The sequence below is a fragment of the Muntiacus reevesi genome, chromosome 7 (genome assembly GCF_963930625.1).
Source record: "Muntiacus reevesi chromosome 7, mMunRee1.1, whole genome shotgun sequence".
In the NCBI taxonomy this organism is placed as follows: Eukaryota; Metazoa; Chordata; class Mammalia; order Artiodactyla; family Cervidae; genus Muntiacus; species Muntiacus reevesi.
Genome location: NC_089255.1, coordinates 53,995,946 through 54,015,323, shown reverse-complemented (window position 1 = coordinate 54,015,323; position 19,378 = coordinate 53,995,946). Strand labels below are relative to the sequence as shown.

The 19,378-nt window shown below is 36.3% G+C and overlaps 1 protein-coding gene across 2 annotated transcripts in view; it reads left to right on the top strand.

The window, feature by feature from the left end:
• The window catches only part of UNC13C (unc-13 homolog C), a 621,734-nt gene that overhangs the window by 309,997 nt on the left and 292,359 nt on the right, over positions 1-19,378 (top strand). For both annotated transcript variants that reach the window (XM_065940669.1, XM_065940670.1), the window contains one exon: positions 615-778. In XM_065940669.1, coding sequence (XP_065796741.1) covers positions 615-778 — 164 coding nt within the window. The remainder of the gene's footprint in view (positions 1-614; positions 779-19,378) is intronic.

Below are 19,378 nucleotides of genomic sequence, written 5' to 3'. Positions count from 1 at the left end.
TGCTTTTCAGAGTCTTTTCTGTGGGTCTAGGAACCCAAAAGAACTGAAATCCAGTTCAGAAAGGGTCCTTCAATAACCCATGCTGCAGCAGTTTCTAAATTTCTTGGAAGCAAAAAGGAATTGTATATAGTGATTTTTTTCATTACAAAATTGTAAAAATATTTGTTTTCAACCTGAATTCATTGTCATGACTTGTACCATTTTGCAGCCGAAGTGCTTTAGTTTTATTTGCATATCTAGATTTTGTATTAACATAGTCAAACCACATTATTCATTCAGAGCTTTTTAATTTACTCAGAGCCCATGAATGCAAAATATGTGCTAGCATGTAGAAATGTTTACTTGCAAAACCATTTACTTCCTTCTAAAATGATACAGTGTATCTGAAACATTTAAATCATTGATTCTGTGTAGACCTAGACAGAAATAAAATCAGAATTTGCATTAAGATGAGATTCAGTAAAATGAAAATCTGAGATATTGCTATTGCTTATAGATTCTGATGAAACATTAGATGCAATTACAATGTAAGTATAAAATTTACGGAAAGTTACAGTTAAATATGTCAGGCCTAGTCTGAGAAAACTGAACGTTTGAAAAACACTTACTTTTAGAATTTGTTCCATTACTTGACTGAAGTGAAAGCTAATGGTGGAGTGAAAATCCCAGAGGTCAAAGGGGATGAAGCCTGGAAGGTTTTCTTTGATGACGCCTCTCAAGAAATAGTTGATGAATTTGCCATGCGTTATGGGATTGAATCCATTTATCAAGCTATGACGTAAGTACTACAGAATCCTTGCGTGTTCAAAAGTCTTATTGAAATCCAAAGGGGAACTCTTTCTTCAAATCAAATGAATTTTTAATTTAATAGATAATTACAGTTTGGGTATAATTTATTAGATGCTGGCTACCCTCTCTGTTGCAGCTATAAAGTATTAAGGATTTAGTAACTACCATCATCTTCTCAATTCTTATTCCATCCCCATGTGCTGTTCCTTGACTAAATTAGCAGCATCCCATGTGCTGTTCCTTGACTAAATTAGCAGCATCTGGGAACTTAGAAATGTAAATTTTCTACCCTACTTCATATCTTCTGAATCAGAAACTCTGAAGATTTTAATATGCCCAACAAGTGGTTCTCATGTACTCTAAAGTTTGAGAATCATAGCCTTATTTGATATTTGAGCCTGATACTAGAGCCTGATGATTAAAATGTGTTGTCCAAGGTTACAAAGCTGGTTAACATCACAAACACTTCTAGAGTCATTATGGTATCTTAGCACTAACTTTAGACTGTATCCTTCCTCCCTGTTTTTATTTCAGTGCTGCTAATTTTGTTAACCCAAACACTACAGTAAATAAGGTCCTTTAAAAGTGATCTGTACAGACACACACCCTTTAATGAGGAGTTTCAGTAACAATTTAAAGTTGAATTATTGCTTGTCTAGAGTTAATCTTTTGAAACCTAGTGTAAGTTTATAAGTGCATTTTGTTCAGATATAAGCCATATATAATATGTAAACTATTTATATATAGGGCTTCAGTAAATATCCTGTAATGCAGGAGTCGCAGGAGACATGGGTTCATTTCCTGGGTTGGGAAGATACCATGGTGGAAGGCACAGAAACCCACTCCAGTATTCTTGCCTGGAGAATTCTGTGGACAGAGGCCCTTGGTGGGCTACAGTCCATTGGGTCACAAAGAGTCAGACATGACTGAAGTGACTTAGCATGTGCACGTGTGTGAGTACACACACACATGCACACATATATAAAAGGACGATTCTTTCATATTAAATCTTCAAGGTTTATTGCTCCTAGAATTTAATGAACAGTCATATTTCTAGAACATCATATAAGAATGAATTTTTAAAACTTTCTGATAGTGTATGCTTTTTCAATTTACAGAATGTCCTAGTGCTAAATATCAAAAGCTTGTAGATTCTTAAGCATGAAAAGTACTTAGGGGTCAACTGGTTGAATCTCTCTCTGAATCAGGAAACTCTTTTTGCATCCCTTACTGATTGTCATCATTGCTTTGTTTGCTCCCCTGCAGTGATAGGGAATTCAATTCTTTTTTTCTTTAATTTGAAGTATAGTTGATTTACAATGTTATGCTAATTTTTACTCTCTGGTAAAGTTTTTTTTAATCCAGTCAGTAATACACATGTAAACATTTTTAAAACATTCTTTTCCAGTATGATTTATCCAAGAAGATTGGATATAGTTCCCTGTGCTATACAGTAGGACCTTGTTGTTTATCCATTCTAACTATAATAGTTTGTTTCTACTGACCCAAACTCCTAGTTCATCCCTCTCCCTCTCTCCTTTGGTAACACAAGTCTATTCTCTATGAGAGTGTGTTTCTGTTTGGTAGATAGGTTCATTTGTGCCACATTTTAGATTCCAAATATAAGTGATATCATAGGGTATTTGTCTTTTTCTCTGTGACTTCACTTAGGATGATCATCTCTAGTTGCATCTGTGTTGCTGCAAATGGCATTATTTCATTCTTTTTTAGTATTCCATTGTATATATATATACACCACATCTTCTTTATCCATTCTTCTGTTGATGGACATTTAAGTTGTTTTCATGTATTAGCTATTGTGAATATTACTGCTATGAACATAGGGATCCTTGGTGAATTGCAGTTTTGTCTGGGTAAATGCCTGGGTGTAGAGCTGCTGGATCATATGGTAATTTATAACTTTAATTTTCTGAAGAACCTCTATACTGTTTCCTACAATGACTGTACCAACTTATATGCGCACCAGCAGTGTAGGAGAGTTCCCTTTAATCTTAATGATGGCCATTCTGAATGGTGTGAAGTGGTACTTCATTGTAGCTTTGATTTTCATTTCTGTTATAATTAGCAATTTTGAGCGTCTTTCCATGTGCCTAATAGCTATTTGTATGTCTTCTTTGGAGAAATGTCTATTAAGGTCTTTTGCCCATTTTTCCATTGGGTTTTCTTTTTTGTTGTTATGTTGTTTGAGCTATATACAGTATCAGTAGTATATTTTGTAGATTAAGCCCTTGCATTATTTGCAGATATTTTCTCCTGTTCATAGGTTGTCTTTTCATTTTTGTGTATGATCTCCTTTGCTGCATGAAAGCTTGTAAGTTTAATTAGGCCCCATTCATTTATTTTTGTTTTTATTGCTATTGCCTTGGAAGACTGACCCAAGAAAACACGGTACATTTTATGTCAGAGGATGTTTTGCCTATGCTCTCTTCTGGGAGTTTTTTGATGTCATGTCTTATGTTTGCCTTTAAGCCATTTTGAGTTTATTTTTGAGCATGGTGTGAGGGTGTGTTCTAACTTCATTGATTTACATGCAGCTGTTCAACTTTCCCAGCACCACTTGATGTAGAGACTGTCTTTTTCCCATTTTATATTTTTTCCTCCTTTGTTGAAAATAAATTGAACATATGTGTGAGTTTATTTATTTCTGGGCTTTTTTCCCATTGATCCATATGTCTATTTTTGTACTAATACCAAACTGTTTTGATTTGATTACTGTGACTTTGTAGCACTGTCTGAAGTCTAGAAGAGTTATGCCTCCTTTTTTTGTTTTTTTGTTTTTTACTAGGATTGCTTTGGAAATTCTGGGTCTCTTATAGTTCCATATACATTTTTGAGTAATTTATTCTAGTTCTGTGAAAAATATCATGGGTATTTTGATAGTGATGGCATTAATCTCTAGATTGCTTTGTGTGGTATTGCCATTTTAACAGTATTAATTCTTTCAATCCAAGGGCAAGGGATATATTTCTGTTTCTTCGAATCCTCTTTTTCTCCCCTTTAATAATGTTTTAATGTTCTAAGCTTAGAAGTCTTTCACCTCCATAGTCATCTTTATTCCTAGGTATTTTATTTTTGGGTGCAGTTTTCAAAGGTATTTTTTTTTTAACATTCTCTTTCTGATATTTCCTTGTTAGTGTAAAGAAATGCAACTGATTTCTGAATGTTTATCTTGTGTAGTACTGCTCTGCAGAATTCATTTATTAGATCTAGTAGTTGTTGTGTGCAGTCCTTGGGTTTTCTATATATAGTGTCATGTTATCTCAATATAGTGACAATTTTACCTTTTCCCTTGCAATCTGGTTACATTTTATTTATGTTTCTTATCTGATTTCTGTGACTAGGATTTTCAATATTATGTTGAATAGAAGTGGTGAGAGCGGGTATCCTTGGCCTGTTCCAGATTTTAGCATGAAGGTTTTCAACTTTTCACTGTTGAGTGTTATATTGGCTTTGGGTTTGTCATAAATGGCTTTTATTATGTTGAGATATGTTCCCTCTACACCCACTTTGGTAAGAGTTTTTATCATGAATGGATCCTGAATTTTGTCACTTTTTTTTTTTCTGTATCTATTGAGATGATCATGTGGGTTTTGACTTTTGCTTTTTAATGTGATATATTACATTGACATGTATGTGCTAACTCATTCTTGTGAACCTGGGATAGTCATGGTGTATGATCTTTTCTGTGTGTTGAATTTGGTTTGCTGATTTTTTTTTTTTTTTTTTTTTTTTGAGAATTTTCATGTATGTATTCATCAAAGATATTGGCCCTGGAATTTTATTTTCTGGTGGTATCTTTGTCTGGTTTTGGAATCAGCATGATGGGGGGCTTCATAGGATTCTTTGAGAGTATTCCCTTCTTTTCAGCCTTTTGTAAGAGGTTTAGAAGGATCAGTATAAGTTCTTTGTATGCTTGGTAGAATTCTCGTAAACCATCTGGTCCTGGACTTTTGTTTGTATGAAGTTTTTTCATTTTTACAGATTCTATTTGATTTTTAATTATTGGTCTGTTCAGATGATCTGTTTCTTTTGATTCAGTTTTGGTGAGATGTATGTTTCTTGAAAGTTGTCCATTTCTTCTAGGTTGTCATATTTGTTTGCATGTAATTGTTCATAGTATTCTCTTAGGATGTTTTGTATTTCTTCAGTATTGACTGAGTTTTCTCCTTTTTTGTTTCTTATTTTCTTTATTTGGGTTCTCTCTCTTGTCTTCCTGGTGAGCCTGGCCAGAGGTTTGTTAATTTTGTTTGTTGTTTCTAAGAACCAGCTCTTAGTTTTATTGATTTTTTTTCTGTTTTTTTTTTTTTTAATATATATATATATCTATATTTATTTCCTCCCTGTTTATTTCCTTTCTTCTGCTGACTTTAGGTTTTGTTCTTCTCTTTCTAATTCTTTTAGGTGGTATGTAGGTAGGTTAGGTTGTTTATTTGAGATTTTTCTCGTTTTTTGAGGAAAGCCTATATTGCTATGGACTTCCACGTAAGATCTGCTTTTGCTGCATCCCAGATTTTGCATGGTTGAATTTTCATTGTCATCTGTCTCAAGGTATTTTTTAATTTCCTCTTTTATTTCCTCATTGACCCATTGCTTTTTCAGCAGCGTATTGTTTAGTCTCCATGTAATCTTTTTTTTCCCTCATTTCTTTTCCTATGGTTGATTTCTAGTTTCATGCTGTTGTGGCCAGAGAATATTCTTGACACAGTGTCTGTACTCTTAAATGTTAGTTTAAGAACTCAGTTAGTTTGTTGAGGTTAGTTTTATGCCCTAGTAATGCAGTCAGTCCTAGAGAATATTTTATGTACAGTTGAAAAGAGTATTTATTTTGTTTTGTTTTGTTTTTGATGTAATATCCTGAAAATGCCAAGTCTAACTGTTGTATCACTTAAAATTTCCATTGCCTTATTGATTTTCTGTCTAGAAGATCTGTCCATAGGTGTGAGTGGGGTGTTAAAAGTCTTCTACTATTATTGTATTTCCATCAATTTCTCCCTTTATGTCAGTTAGTATTTGTTTTATGTATTTGAGTGCTCCTATATTAGGTGTAAATATATTGACAATGTAAAATCTTCTTATGTTGATCCTTTAATCACTATATAGTGTTCTCCTTTATCTTTCTTTATGGCCTTTGTTTTAAAGTCTATTTTGTCTGAAATGAGTATTGCAGTGGCTGCTTTCTTGTCATTTCTATTTGCACGAAATATCTTTTTTCCATCCTCTTAATTCCAGTCTATGTGTCTTTGCCCTGAGGCCCATCTCTTATAGATAGCATATTGTATTGGTTATTTTCTCTTTTTTTCATCCAGTCTTCATCTTTGTATCTTTTGATTGGAGCTTTCAGTCCACTGACATTTAAGATAATTATTGATACATCTGTATTTATTGCCATTTCGGATTCTGTTTCTTTTCTATTTCTTTTTCTTTTTGTGGTTTGCAGTTGATTCTGTTTTTCTTTTTGTGGTTTGGTGATTTCCTTTTACTTTATGCTTTTGTTCTTTTCTTTTTGGTTTTTGAATCTTTTGTGTAGTTTTGATTTGTTGCCCTATTTTATAAGTATGTTAACCCCTTCCTGTGGCTTCCTTGGTGGCTAAGACAGTGAAGAATCTGCCTGCAATGCAGGAGACACGAGTTCAAACCCTTTCCTGGGCCACCCAGGTGGCACTATGGTAGAGAGTCCACTGCCAAATGCAGGAGACACACGGGGCACGATCTTCCTGACCCAGGAAGGAAGGAAATGACAGCCTACTGGAGGAGGAAATGACAACCCACTCCAGTATTCTTCCCTGAAAAATCCCAAGTACAGAGGAGTCTGGTGGGCTACTGTACATGGGTTGCAAAGAGTCGAACACAATGGAGCACAAGCGTGCAGCCACTTCCTATAACTGTTTGGTTTAGACTGATAGTCATATAGTAGGCTCACATTCTTAAAAAAAAAAAAAAGGAATTTACACATTCTGAAAAAAGGATTTACTTTTTTTCATTTTATTTCTCTCCTACACATTTTATGATTTTATGATGTTCTTTTTTACTTCTTAGCGTTTATCCTTTTGCTGTTCCTTGTTTTCACAATAGTTTTTTTTCCCCCCTTAAATCTGGGTATTGGCTAATTTAAGTGACTCAATTTCTATTTATAATTTCCTCCATCCTATACCTTCTTGCTAATTTTCTACATAGAGAAGACTTTTCAGTATTTCTTTTAGGGTAAGTTTATTAATAGTATTTCTGCATTCTTTTAGTTTTTGCTTGTCTGAGAAATTATTTTCTCTCCTATTCTAAATGATAATCATGCTGGGTATAGTAGTCTAAGTGGAAGATTTTTTCCTTTCAAGACTTTGAATATATTTTGTCACTCCCTTCTAGCCTGCAGAGTTTCTGTAGAGAAATCAGCTGATAGTCTTATGGGGGTTGCCTTAAGACTATTTACTAATCACTAATTACCACTCTGTTTTTCTCTTGCTGCCTTTAGAATACTCTTTTCTTCTTTAACTTTGCCATTTTTCTTATAGTTTGATATAGGGTTGTTTGTTTTAATTTTGTTTGAGTTAATTTTGTTGAGGACTTTCATGCTTTCTATATTTGTTTCCTTCTTTAGGTTGGGATGTTTTCAATCTTAATTACTTCAAATACCTTTTACTTCCTTTTTCTCTTTCTTCTTCTGGAATCCCTATTATGTATAAATTGGCATGCTTTATATTACCCCATTGATTTCTTAAATTGTTTCCATTTTATTTTTATATGGTTTTCTGTCTTTTGCTTTGATTGACTAATTTCCATTATTCTGTCTTCCATATCACTATTCTTTTTTCTGCATTATTCATTGTGCTATTCATTACCTTTAGCTCAGCTTTTATCTTGGCAAATGAATTTTCTAATTTTTCTTGGCTCCTCCTTATAGTTTCTAGTTACTTTTTTTTATAGCAATCTGCATTTCTGTCAATAACCTTTCTTAATTCCTTCAGTATTTTCATTACTTGCTTTTTGAACTCTGTGTCTATTAGATTGAAGAAGTTTGTTTCATTGTTTGCCCCTTCAGAGGAATTCTCTTGGTCTTTTAACTGGAAATGGTTCTTCTACTTCTTCATTTTGCTTATATTTCTCCTACTCTGTGAGTTTAAGAGAAACAATTATCTACTGTTGTTTTGGAGGACAGTTTGCATGTGGAAAGATTACTGTATCGCTTGTATGGATTTATTTTATTTATTTATTTTTTTGCTTGTATAGATTTAATTGTTTTTGGCATGGGTGCTGTTTTGGTTTGGATACTTGCTGCCTCTTTCCTCAGTGTGTGCTGGCCATTATCCCATTGATAGAGGGTGGGCAGGCTCATGGCCCGCGTGTACCCCTGGGAAGGTGGGGAGAGTGGTTGGCACCCAGCACCAGCACCTGCCTCTGGAGTCTGAAATGCCAGTGGTGGCTGTGCTTGACCCTGGAGCTCGTGCAGGTGGTGCCCTGCCCCCTAAGAGTGCTCCCCCAGAAAAGGAAGCCCCTACATCTGTGCACCTCCAAACAATGGTGCCTTGCCTGTCTGGTGGGCTCTGGCTCCTTCCGGCATGCCACTCCCTTGGTTGTGGTGCACCATACCCTAGCCCCTTCAGGCTGTCTCCGCACAACCAGTCCCCATCTTCTTCTAGGGTCTGACCTCCAAGACTCAAGCCTCAGCAGCCAGCCCCACCCATCCCAGCAGATGAGCATCTCAAGCTGGGGAGGGCAGGGCAGTGACATCTACCATCTGTGCAAGTCTCTTTCCGCTATGCTCTCCATAAACTAGTTCTGCTCTCTTCAAAGTCCCTGAAGCTCCCCCTCTCTCCTGGCTAGTCTTTCCACCAGTGAGGGGACTTCCCAGGATGTGGAAGCTTTCTCTCTTTCACAGTTTCCTCTCTAGGGGCACAGGTCCAATCCCAATTCCTTTCTCATTTTTTGAATGTTTTTGTGGGAGAAGGTGAGCATCATGTCCTACTCCTCTACCATCTTGGTCCAGTCTCCAGGAGCTATTCCTTTTGAGGCAGCCTATTTTGAAACTGGAAAGCCACAATGAAGTCTGTCCCATGTCAATGTCTATAAGAACTCATCAGAGCAGCTCGTGTAACATTTGAATTCAATTAAAATGTAACTATGATTTAGTAGTCTAAAGTAAATGAACTGCACTGCCAAGAGAACTATGTTTAAAAAAAAAAACATAGAAAAATCTTTTGGAAAGAATCCCAGTAAAAAAAAGTATCAAGTTTAATTTATTCCAAATATCTCTGTGAACTGATGTCAGATTTCTTCATTGCCATGTTTCTGATATTCTGAGAAGCACAATCATATTACTACAGAGAAAAAACATAAATGTATGATAGTGTAAAAGAGAAGAATCATCCATCCTTCAACTTACCACTTTTATTTTTCTACTACCTTTTTAACTTAAGTAAACAATAAAAATATTTTTGAATGCCTTATTGGTATCTAGTGACTTGCAGGTCAATTTGGATCTTATCATATTTAAAAAACAGTGTGATAAAGTCTCAGCCCACATTGGAAATACTCTGAAGCAGAGGTTGGCAGTTTTTTGTATGGGTGTGAAAGGCCAGAGAGTAAATATTTTCAGTTCTGTGTGTCCTACAGTGTCTGTGACAGCTGCTCAATTTTGCATTCCTAGCGCAGAAACAGTGTGGATACTAAGTAAACAAAATGGCACGGCTGCACTCTAATAAAACTCTATTTTAAAAACAAAAGCCATCAGCTGGGTTTGACTGTGGACTTTACCAATTGCTAACTTCGCATCTAAAGAGAGTAAGGTAGATAAACATAGAGAAAAGAATACCTGCTTTTTGTGGGAGAAATTGACAAGTGAACTTTGACAGTAACAAAATGTGGCAAATTATATCTGCCGATGGTTACACATTTGTTTTGATATTGATATTTTTATTTATTATGTTTCTTTTAACATTAACCAAGATGACCTTGACATTTCCCTTCCCTCGACTTCACAAAACTTTAGACAGGTTTCTTTATGCCTCTAGGCCTGGGGTCTCCCCCTCGTCTTGGCTCTTCCAGAATCTGAAAAGTCTAACCTCAGAGACCCCTGCCTTCCCTTTCCTCAGAGCATTTATTTTAGAAAATCTGCTATATTTCTTTTCTCTGTCCCTTTAAGATATAAAAAAATTTAAAGCCTCTTGTCAGTTTTTCAAGCCAGGACCAACTTTTTCATGTACTTGGGAGCCATCTCTTTAAAATGTCCTCATATTACTCAGATATTAAAAAAAAAAAAAGAACACATTTGAGTCAGCCCTAATGAGGTAGATGTACATAGAGCCTATTATACACAGTGAAGTAAGTCAGACAGAGAAAACCAAATATTGTGTATTAACTCATGCATATGAAATCATCAGTACCATCTTTCTAGATTCCATACCTTAATATAAAATGCCCTCTTATTTTTAAAAACACAAAATTAAGAAATTCAGCTTCAAGGAAAAAACATATGACCTCTCTATATAGTAAGGATACTTATACATTTTGGAAAGGATAAAACTGCTTAATTCTCCACACTTCACTAGATACCATTGGATCAGAAAAAATCTAATAACAATTTCTCTTGCTGTTTGAAGTCCCCCTATGTTTAGTCAGATCCCCAGGTAACTTCATAATCTTACTGTTTTATTAGAGGTTGTTTGGTTTCTTTCAAGCATACTCCCATTTCTTTGAAGATGGATTTGGAGCACAAATAAATAAAGAGGAAGTATGTATTAACTCAGAGAGTCCGGTTATACATTATTAAATTTTCCTCTTACATATTTCTCATCATAATAAGGAGCCTGAATCTATTTTGCTGGTAAATAACCTGAACATTAATACCAAACTTTCCAGTCCTCCAAGGTACCTCCTGCTCACTATAAACGCTCTTTCCTTTTACCACAGAACATTAGCTATGAGGGCACAGTGTATTAGCACTATTTGTTGCAAAAAAAAGTCTCTTTTGTTTTGGAGTATTCATGAGAAGGAGGAAAGGGATTACAATTTCCTGTTTAGACAAGTGATTGATCAAGGACCTGGAGGATTTGTTCCCAAATGGTAAATGCAGCCATCCATCTAACGTAAGAGCAGTTTTCCAATTTGTGACAGTAAGAATGAGAGTCTGTTCCCTTTTTCAAAGCTATTCCACATGTTTAGCATGAGACTAGGCATAAAACCTGTTTTCACCATTTGGGGAGTTTTAGAATTTTTTTTCATCTATTTATTCAAGCATATGTTTTTAATAATGTTCTGGCAGACCAACTGTTTACCGCTGAACACAATTAAGAGAATTGAATGTCAAGCATTAGGGAGTAAATTGTCCTCTAGTGGTGATTTATGTCAAACAAATACATTTTAACTGAGTGTTTAATTTGAGCCTTTCATTTATTTTAAAATGAAGCCCATGATGTCTCCCCAGATTTTAGATTCTATTAGATTATAGTCATGCCTCTATAATACCAATAAGAGAAAAGCCCTAGGTTGTTTTTTTGTTTTTTTTTTTTTTAACCTTAGTATGCTTAATAAACAACCTGTACTTTGGTACTGGTCATCCTAATCTAATTCGTATTTGGACCAGAGCTGTTAAGATACACTTTACTTTAAAGTCACTAGTCATTATAGCTGTTTGAACTATGAGCCTGCTTTCTAAAGAGAGTGCTGCTTAATTGAATCATCGATTCTTTTAAAAAAATATTTATTGAGTACCTGTTATGTGCCAAAAGTTTTCTAGGCACTGAAAATATATCAGCAAGCAAGAAGTTAAGGTCCAGTTTCTCACGAAGCCACTTTCCAGAAGATGTAATTCATTTATCTGATAGACACTGAGCATCTAAGAACAAAGACTTGTACAGGACAGTGGAAATATGCCAATATCTCTTCATCCCCAGTGAGGGAGAAGAGGAAGGATAAATCACCTAATAACAAGACAGTATAATGAAGGCATGATGGTGTGCTGTAAGTGTGTACACATGGAGGGACCATTCCAGGCATAGATGAGGAAAAGTTTCAGATGCTTACTTACTCTTTAACTTCCATCATTCCTGTATACATTTCATACTTTCCTGTCCCTCCCCACTGGCCTGGTACTCAAACTGTCCATAATTAAGCTCAAGCAATCCACACTATTTATGAAAAGCTATGATGCTTTTGGCCAATGGTGAAGTGATCTTTAAAGGTTTCAGCCTCCTCATTACTGATAATGATGAGCAAAATCTTTGAAATGCATGCTAGTCTGAATTTTTAAGAGCAAATGTGATAGGTATTATTTTGTGTGCATGTGAAGTTGCTTTAGTTGTGTCTGACTCTTTGCAACCCTATGGACTGTAGCCCACCAGGCTTCTCTATCTATGAGATTCTCCAGGCAAAAATATTGACATGGGTTGCCATGCACTCCTCCAGGGAATCTTCCCAACCCAGGAATCGAACCCACATCTCTTACATCTCCTGGATTGGCAGGAAGGTTCTTTACCACTAACACCACCTGGGAGCCCATGAATATTATTTTAGTGTATTTCAGTGTATTTCTAACATTAGGGATATAGGTAGTCTTTCCTTTCATCTTCCCTAGTAGCTGAGATGGTAAAGAATCTGCCTACAATGCAGGAGACCTGGATTCAATTCTTGGGTCGGGAAAATCCCCTGGAGAAGGAAATGGCAACCCACACCAGTATTCATCCCTGGAGAATTCCATGGGGAGCCTGGCAGACTACAGTCCATAGGATCGCAAAGAGTGGGACATGACTAAGTGACTAACACACACATCCTTTTGTCTGTTTTTTTGTCTGTTCTTTTTGTCTTATTATATTGCTTCTCTGAAATCTCCCCTAAGACGCTAAGAATCACTGCATTTTGGTGCTTCTTTCCAATCATTCTGCTCTCATTTTCATAATTGATTTTTCAATCTTTTCTATCAAAAGCATTTCCCATTCTTTGAAACCATAAGATGGGTGTGATTAGGGACTATGCTGGAGAAGGAAATGGCAACCCACTCCAGTGTTCTTGCCTGGAGAATCCCAGGGACGGTGGAGCCTGGTGGGCTGCCGTCTATGGGGTCGCACAGAGTTGGACACGACTGAAGTGACTTAGCAGCAGCAGCAGCAGGGACTATGCTATGCTGCTTGTCCATGCTCAGTCATGTCTGACTGTTTGAGACCCTATGGACTGTAGCCCACCAGGCTCCTCTGTCTATGGGATTTTCCAGGCAAGAATACTGGAATGGATTGCCATTTCCTCCTCTAGGGGATCTTCGGGATCCAGGGATCAAGCCCTGGTCTCATGCATTACAGGCAGATTCTTTACTGCTGAGTCACCAAGTAAGCCTGTGATTAAGGACATTGTCGATAAAAAGACAGAAGAGTTAGATGATTGTCTTATTTTCATCAAAACAATAGCAAGTGAACTGAATCCGGATTTATTATTTGAAATCCCTGGTCAGGAAGATCCCCTGGAGAAGGAAACAGGAACCAACTGTTGCAAATCCAAGAGATTGCAAAAGGGTTGCACATGATTTAGCAACTAACAACAACAATCTCCTAATATTTTCTCAATAGTATTTTGAATGATTGATAGTGTTGTAACAGTTGTGTCAACTGAAAAAATACCAGTAGCTATCTCATTATAAGCAATTTAAGCATCGTTTTGGGGTTTGTGACTTTTAACATTCCCCATGGCATTGAAATTCCATTCATTAAATTGGTTTGACACTAAACCCATTTTCTTACAAAAGCAGTTAAGTCTTTTTAGCATTATTAATCCATTGCTTTCAAATCATGTCTTCCTGGGGAAAAGTTAAACGTTTTGAGAGATTACTCAGTAGTAATTTTGACATATACTATTTGAAGATGGGCTGTTTGAGGGAGTGGTTTGCTGTAGAGATATACTGTCATTTTGAATGACTAATTGTGCCTATAATCCTGTTCCTGCTCTTCCTCCTCCCCCTAGGAATAATTTATGTTGTATTAGAATGGCAGCCTTAAAAGGCAGTGGTGGTGGTGGTTCCATCACTCAGTTGTCCGATTCTTTGGGACCCCATGGACTGCAGCACACCAGGCCTCCCTGTCCTTCACTATCTCCCTGAGTTTGCTCAAACTAATGTCCATTGAGTCAGTGATACCATCCAACCATCTCATCCTCTGTTATCTCCTTCTCCTCTTGCCTTCAGTCATTCCCAGCATCAGGGTCTTGAGTCGGATCTTCAAGTCAGGTGACCAAAGTATTGGAGGTTCAGTTTTAGTCCTTCCAATGAATGTTCAGGACTGATTTCCTTTAGGGTTAACTGGTTTGATTTCCTTGCTGTCCAATGGACTCTCAAGAATCTTCTCCAACACCACATTTAAAAAGCATCAACTTTGGCACTCAGTCTTCTTGATGGTTCAACCCTCACATCCATACATGACTACTGGAAAAACCATGGCTTTGACAAAAGGGACCTTTTTAGGCAAAGTAATGTCTCTGCTTTTAAATATGCTGTCTAGGTTGGTCATAGCTTTTCTTCCAGGGAGCAAACGTCTTTGTATTTCATGGCTATAGTCACCATCTGCAGTGATTTTGGAGCCCAAGCAAATAAAGTCTATCCCTGTTTCCATTTTCCCCCATCTATTCGCCATGAAGTGATGGGACCTGATGCCATGATCTTAGTTTTCTGAATGTCGAGTTTAAAGCCAGCTTTTTCACTCTCCTCTTTCACCTTTATCAAGAGGCTCTTTAGTTACTGTTTGCTTTCAGGTGTTAGGGTGATGTCATCTGCATATCTGGGATTTTTATATTTCTCCCAGAAATCTTGACTCCAGCTTGTGCTTCATCCAGCCTGGCATTTCACATGATGTACTCTGCATGTAAGTTAAATAAGCAGGGTGACAATATACAGCCTTAACCTATACCTCTCCAGTTTTGAAACAATCCATTGTTCCATATGCAGTTCTAGCTGTTGCTTCCTGACCTGCATACAGATTTCTCAGGAGCCAAGTAAGGTGATCTGGTATTCTGATCTTTTGGATAATTTTCCACAGTTTGTCATGATCCACACAATCAAAGGGCTTTAGTGTAGTCAATAAAGTAGAAGTAGATTTTTTTTTTTTCTGAAATTCCCTTCTTTTTTCTATGAACCAAGAGATGGTGGCAATTTGATCTCTGGTTCCTCTGCCTTTTCTTAATTCAGACTGTACATCTGGAAGTTCTTAATTCACCTACTGTTGAAGCCTAGCTTGGAGGATTTTGAGCACTATCTTTCTAACACGTGAAATGAGCACATTGTACAATAGTATGAATGTCCTTTTGCATTGCCATTCTTTGGGATTGGAATGAAAACTGACCTTTTCCAGTCCTGTGGCCACTGCTGAGTTTTCCAAATTTGCTGGCATGTTGAGTGCAGCACTTTAACAGCATCATCATTTAGGATTTGAAATGACTCATCTGGAATTCCATCACTTTCCCTAGCCTTGTTCTTAGTAATCCTTCCTAAGGCCCATTTGACTTCACACTTAAAGATGTCTAGCTTTAGATAAGTGATCACACGATTTTGGTTATCCAGGTCATTAAGACCTTTTATGTTCAGTTCTTCTGTGTATTCTTGCCACCTCTTCTTAATATCTTCTGCTTCTGTTAGGTCCATACCAGTTCTGTCCTTTATTGTGACCATTTTTTCATGAAATGCTCCCTTGGCATCTCTAATTTTCTTAAGGAGATCTATAGTCTTTCTCATTCTATTGTTTTCCTCTATTTCTTTACATTGTTCACTTAAGAAGGTTTTCTTATCTCCCCTTGCTATTCTTTGGAACTCTGCATTCAGCTGGGTATATCTTTCATTTTCTCCTTTGCCTTTTGCTTCTCTTATTTTCTCAGTTCTTTGTGAGGCTTCTTCAGGCAACCATTTTGCCTTGTTGCATTTCTTCTTCTTGGGGATGTTTTTGATCACTGCCTCTTATACAATATTATGAACCTCCATCCATAGTTCTTCAGGCACTCTGTCTATAAGATCTGATCTCTTGAATCTATTTTTCACCTGCTCTGTATGAGGGATTTGATTTAGGTCATACTTGAATAGCCTAGTGGTTTTCCCTACTTTCTTCAATTTAATTCTGAATTTTGCAATAAGGATCTTGTGATCTAAACCACCGTCAGCTCCCCATCTTGTTTTTGCTGACTGTATAGAACTTCTCTATCTTTGTAAAGAATATAATCAGTCTGATTTCAGTATTGACCATCTGGTGATGTCCATGAGTGCAGTCATCTCTTGTGTTGTTGGAAGAGGGTGTTTGCTATGACCAATGCGTTCTCTTGGCAAAACTCTGTTAATCTTTGCCCTGCTTCATTGTGAAATCCAAGACCAAACTTGTTTGTTCTTCCAGGTATCTCTTGACTTCCTACTTTTGCATTCCAGTCCCCTATGTTGAAAAGAACATCTCCTCCTTTTTTTTTTTTCTTTTGGCAATAGTCCTAGAAGATCTTGTAGGTCTTCACAGAACCATTCAACCTCATCTTCTTTGGCATTAGTGGTTGAGGCATAGACTTGGCAATGGTTAGAGGCAAGAAAGCTTGCCTTGTCAGTAACCCTGCATGAAGAATGGGCACACACAGACTGAGAGGCAAATACTGCCAAACTGAAGACCAGGTAGAAGTCTGTTAGCTGAAAACTCGCCAAGATGCCACAGTATAAGTCCCCTGCCCCTACTTCCTGGTCACCTCAACCATCCATTCGTGCTGATGAATCAAATGAAGTTGGTAGGGAAGATAATGTGTGTGACTAGGCTGGATGTGTTCTCTGTATTCAGAGATTCATAGCACATTAGAGACTGTAAGAATTAGATCTTCTCATAGTCCTTTGATTTTACAGATGGATTAACTGAATCTATGCATGAGAAAGTTACTTTTCTGAGGTCACAGCCTGAACTAGGGTTAGAATGAATCATCTCTACTCCATGGTACCTATAACTCTTAATTGGCCACTGATTATCCCTCCCTAGCCCAACCACTTTCCTCCACATACCAAAAAAAAAAAAAAAAGCTTTTTGTTGACTACTTCTGCAAGATTTCTTAGAAATGTAGCCATTACAGTAATGAATATCTTTACTTCTTTGAAGTTCATCTCTTTTTTCTTTTTGTCCTTCAGTCATCTAAGAATTATACTTTGATGCATACTACTACCTATATTTTATTGGCTGCCTAACCATTTATCATTTATGGTTAAAAGTGAAGGTGAAAAAGAAAGTTCAGTATAGATTATTGTTTTGATAACAACAGCTACTGTCTTTAACTTACTGTATTCACAGTCATATTTTCTAAAGAAGTACAGGTATTTTTAGCAGCTAGGTAAAATATTATATTTCTTAGAGTGACTTGGAAATTCTGTGTCTGGGTTTCAGTGTCAGTGTTTTATTTTTTTAGTTAATATCAAATGCTTAAACTTTTAATCCTGGTATTCCAACTGATTGTTTAATTCCTGAGTCACTAGTTCTGAAGAACATTTTAATATAAATTCCAAAAGGTTACAACTTCATTTTAAGTGTTGTATCTTTAATTTTTAGGTATATTGAGACATGTTCAATGAAATTCTGACCATATTTAGTAGGGTCATATTTATGACTTCAATCTCTTTTCCCTTTAACAAACAACAAAAATTTTGTTGTTTGTAGTTTTAACCAACTGACAAGAAAAGCACCATAGTGATGCTAATTTGATATTGAAACTGGTATAAAAATCCAATGGGATGAACAGCATTATTTAGTGAAATGTTAAATTTTCCTCTTTGCCCTTTGATTTTTCACATCTTTACCATTTTCATCCCTATATTTTCCATTGGAAGTTATGAGACATCATTTTGTTAATATCTTTAAAATTAATTATTGATATTTATTTCTAATTTTTATTGGGGTACAATTTACAATGATGTTAATTTCAGATGTACAGCAAAGTGAATCTGTTATACATATCCATTCATCTACTCTTTTTTTTTTTTTTTTTTTTTTACATCTACTCTTTTTTAGATTCTTTTCCAAGTACTGAGTAGAGTTCACTGTGCTATACAGTAGGTCCTTATTAGTTATCTGTATTACATATATTGTACTGTGTGTGTGAATCCTGTTCTCCCAGTACTATATTTTATTATAAAACTGACTTCTATTTCTTAGTAATTTTATAGTGTTTTTTTGCATTTACTCAATCAGAAATTAGGTCTATGATACATTTTGAAAGAAAAGAGTGTCTTATGTATGATTTGTTTAACTTCATCCACAAAAATCATATTTAATGATACTGCAAAGTATAATATAGGTTATACATTGTATACTTGAAAAGTTTTACTGTTTTATTAAAAAAAAGAAAAATATAAAGAAAAATTAACCTTAGTCAAACAAAATTTAAAAGGGGTTGTATTTCTTTCTTATTGGTGCTAAAAGTTATATAAAGACTTATAAAAATCAACAGTAGAGCAAAAGTTGAATTAACATTTAAAATATGTATGTATTATATTTTTCCAGTTAGGGCAATAAAACATGCTAATGGTAAAGTGTTTTTAAAAGTACAAGATATGTTTTTTAATTACAAAAATATGTAGTGCCGCCCAGAGACAACATTTTGACCATTTTAGTTAATAGTATTTCCTACCAAGTTCTTAGTTATTTTTGCTGTTTAAGTGTGTGCGCGCACATGTGTATGTTGTGATAATAACATGCATGGATGTTTGCATCCTGCTTGTTTGGCAACTTAACGGGATTCTTTGAATCTAAATTAGTATTTGTAAACCACCAGGATGGTGCCAGTATTCACCTGCAGATCCTATAATGGTAAGTGATCCTTCAAAAATGTTCCCTCTGTGCTATGACTTTATTCAAATGCAATGTACTTTTAGATTGAGCAAAGATATTTACGTGCTCCTATTGGTGGGCTCTGTGGAAGAGCCAGATGCCTTTTCCTGGATAATGTAAACAACCTGTGAATTCTTGTCTTGCTAGAGCAGAACATCAAAGGCTGTATTTAACCTCCAGGGTGTACTATTCTCCGTGTTCTTCCAGCCCTTTGTTCTAAGTAGCTTCAAATCCCATTGCCCGTCTCCTATCGTGCAGGCTGTGTGGCGGTCTTGGGAGCTATGTACTCTTCAATGGGCATAGACTGAGAAGGTGTGGGAAATGAGAGGCAGGTTCACTGCCTTGGCAAGCCATTACCACGGAACAGGAAAGTGAGTGACAGCCTTGCTGGCCAGCTGCCTAGGGCTCACATTTCGGATGTGGGGGGTTGTCACAGTGTATGGTTCCTAGAAATATCCTCCTGTTTCTTCCTTAGTCAGGTTAAGAGTTTAAGAGTTTAGACACTAGTTAGTCGCTGAATACTTCTCAGGCTATTCAACTGCTGTAAACTTAGGCAAAGTCCCTCCCAGATATAAGAAGAGCTTTGATTGCCACACCTGATTTTTTGTACTGCTATGATTTCACATCCTTTTTAGGTTTTTGTGGCTATTTCTACAGGAGATCACAATAAATCATGTACAGCTGACTACCTCCCATCAGACCCCACAATCATCTCAGTTACATTTGAATCAGGAGGTAAAATATTTCTGTCAGGTCACCAAGATGAATGCATG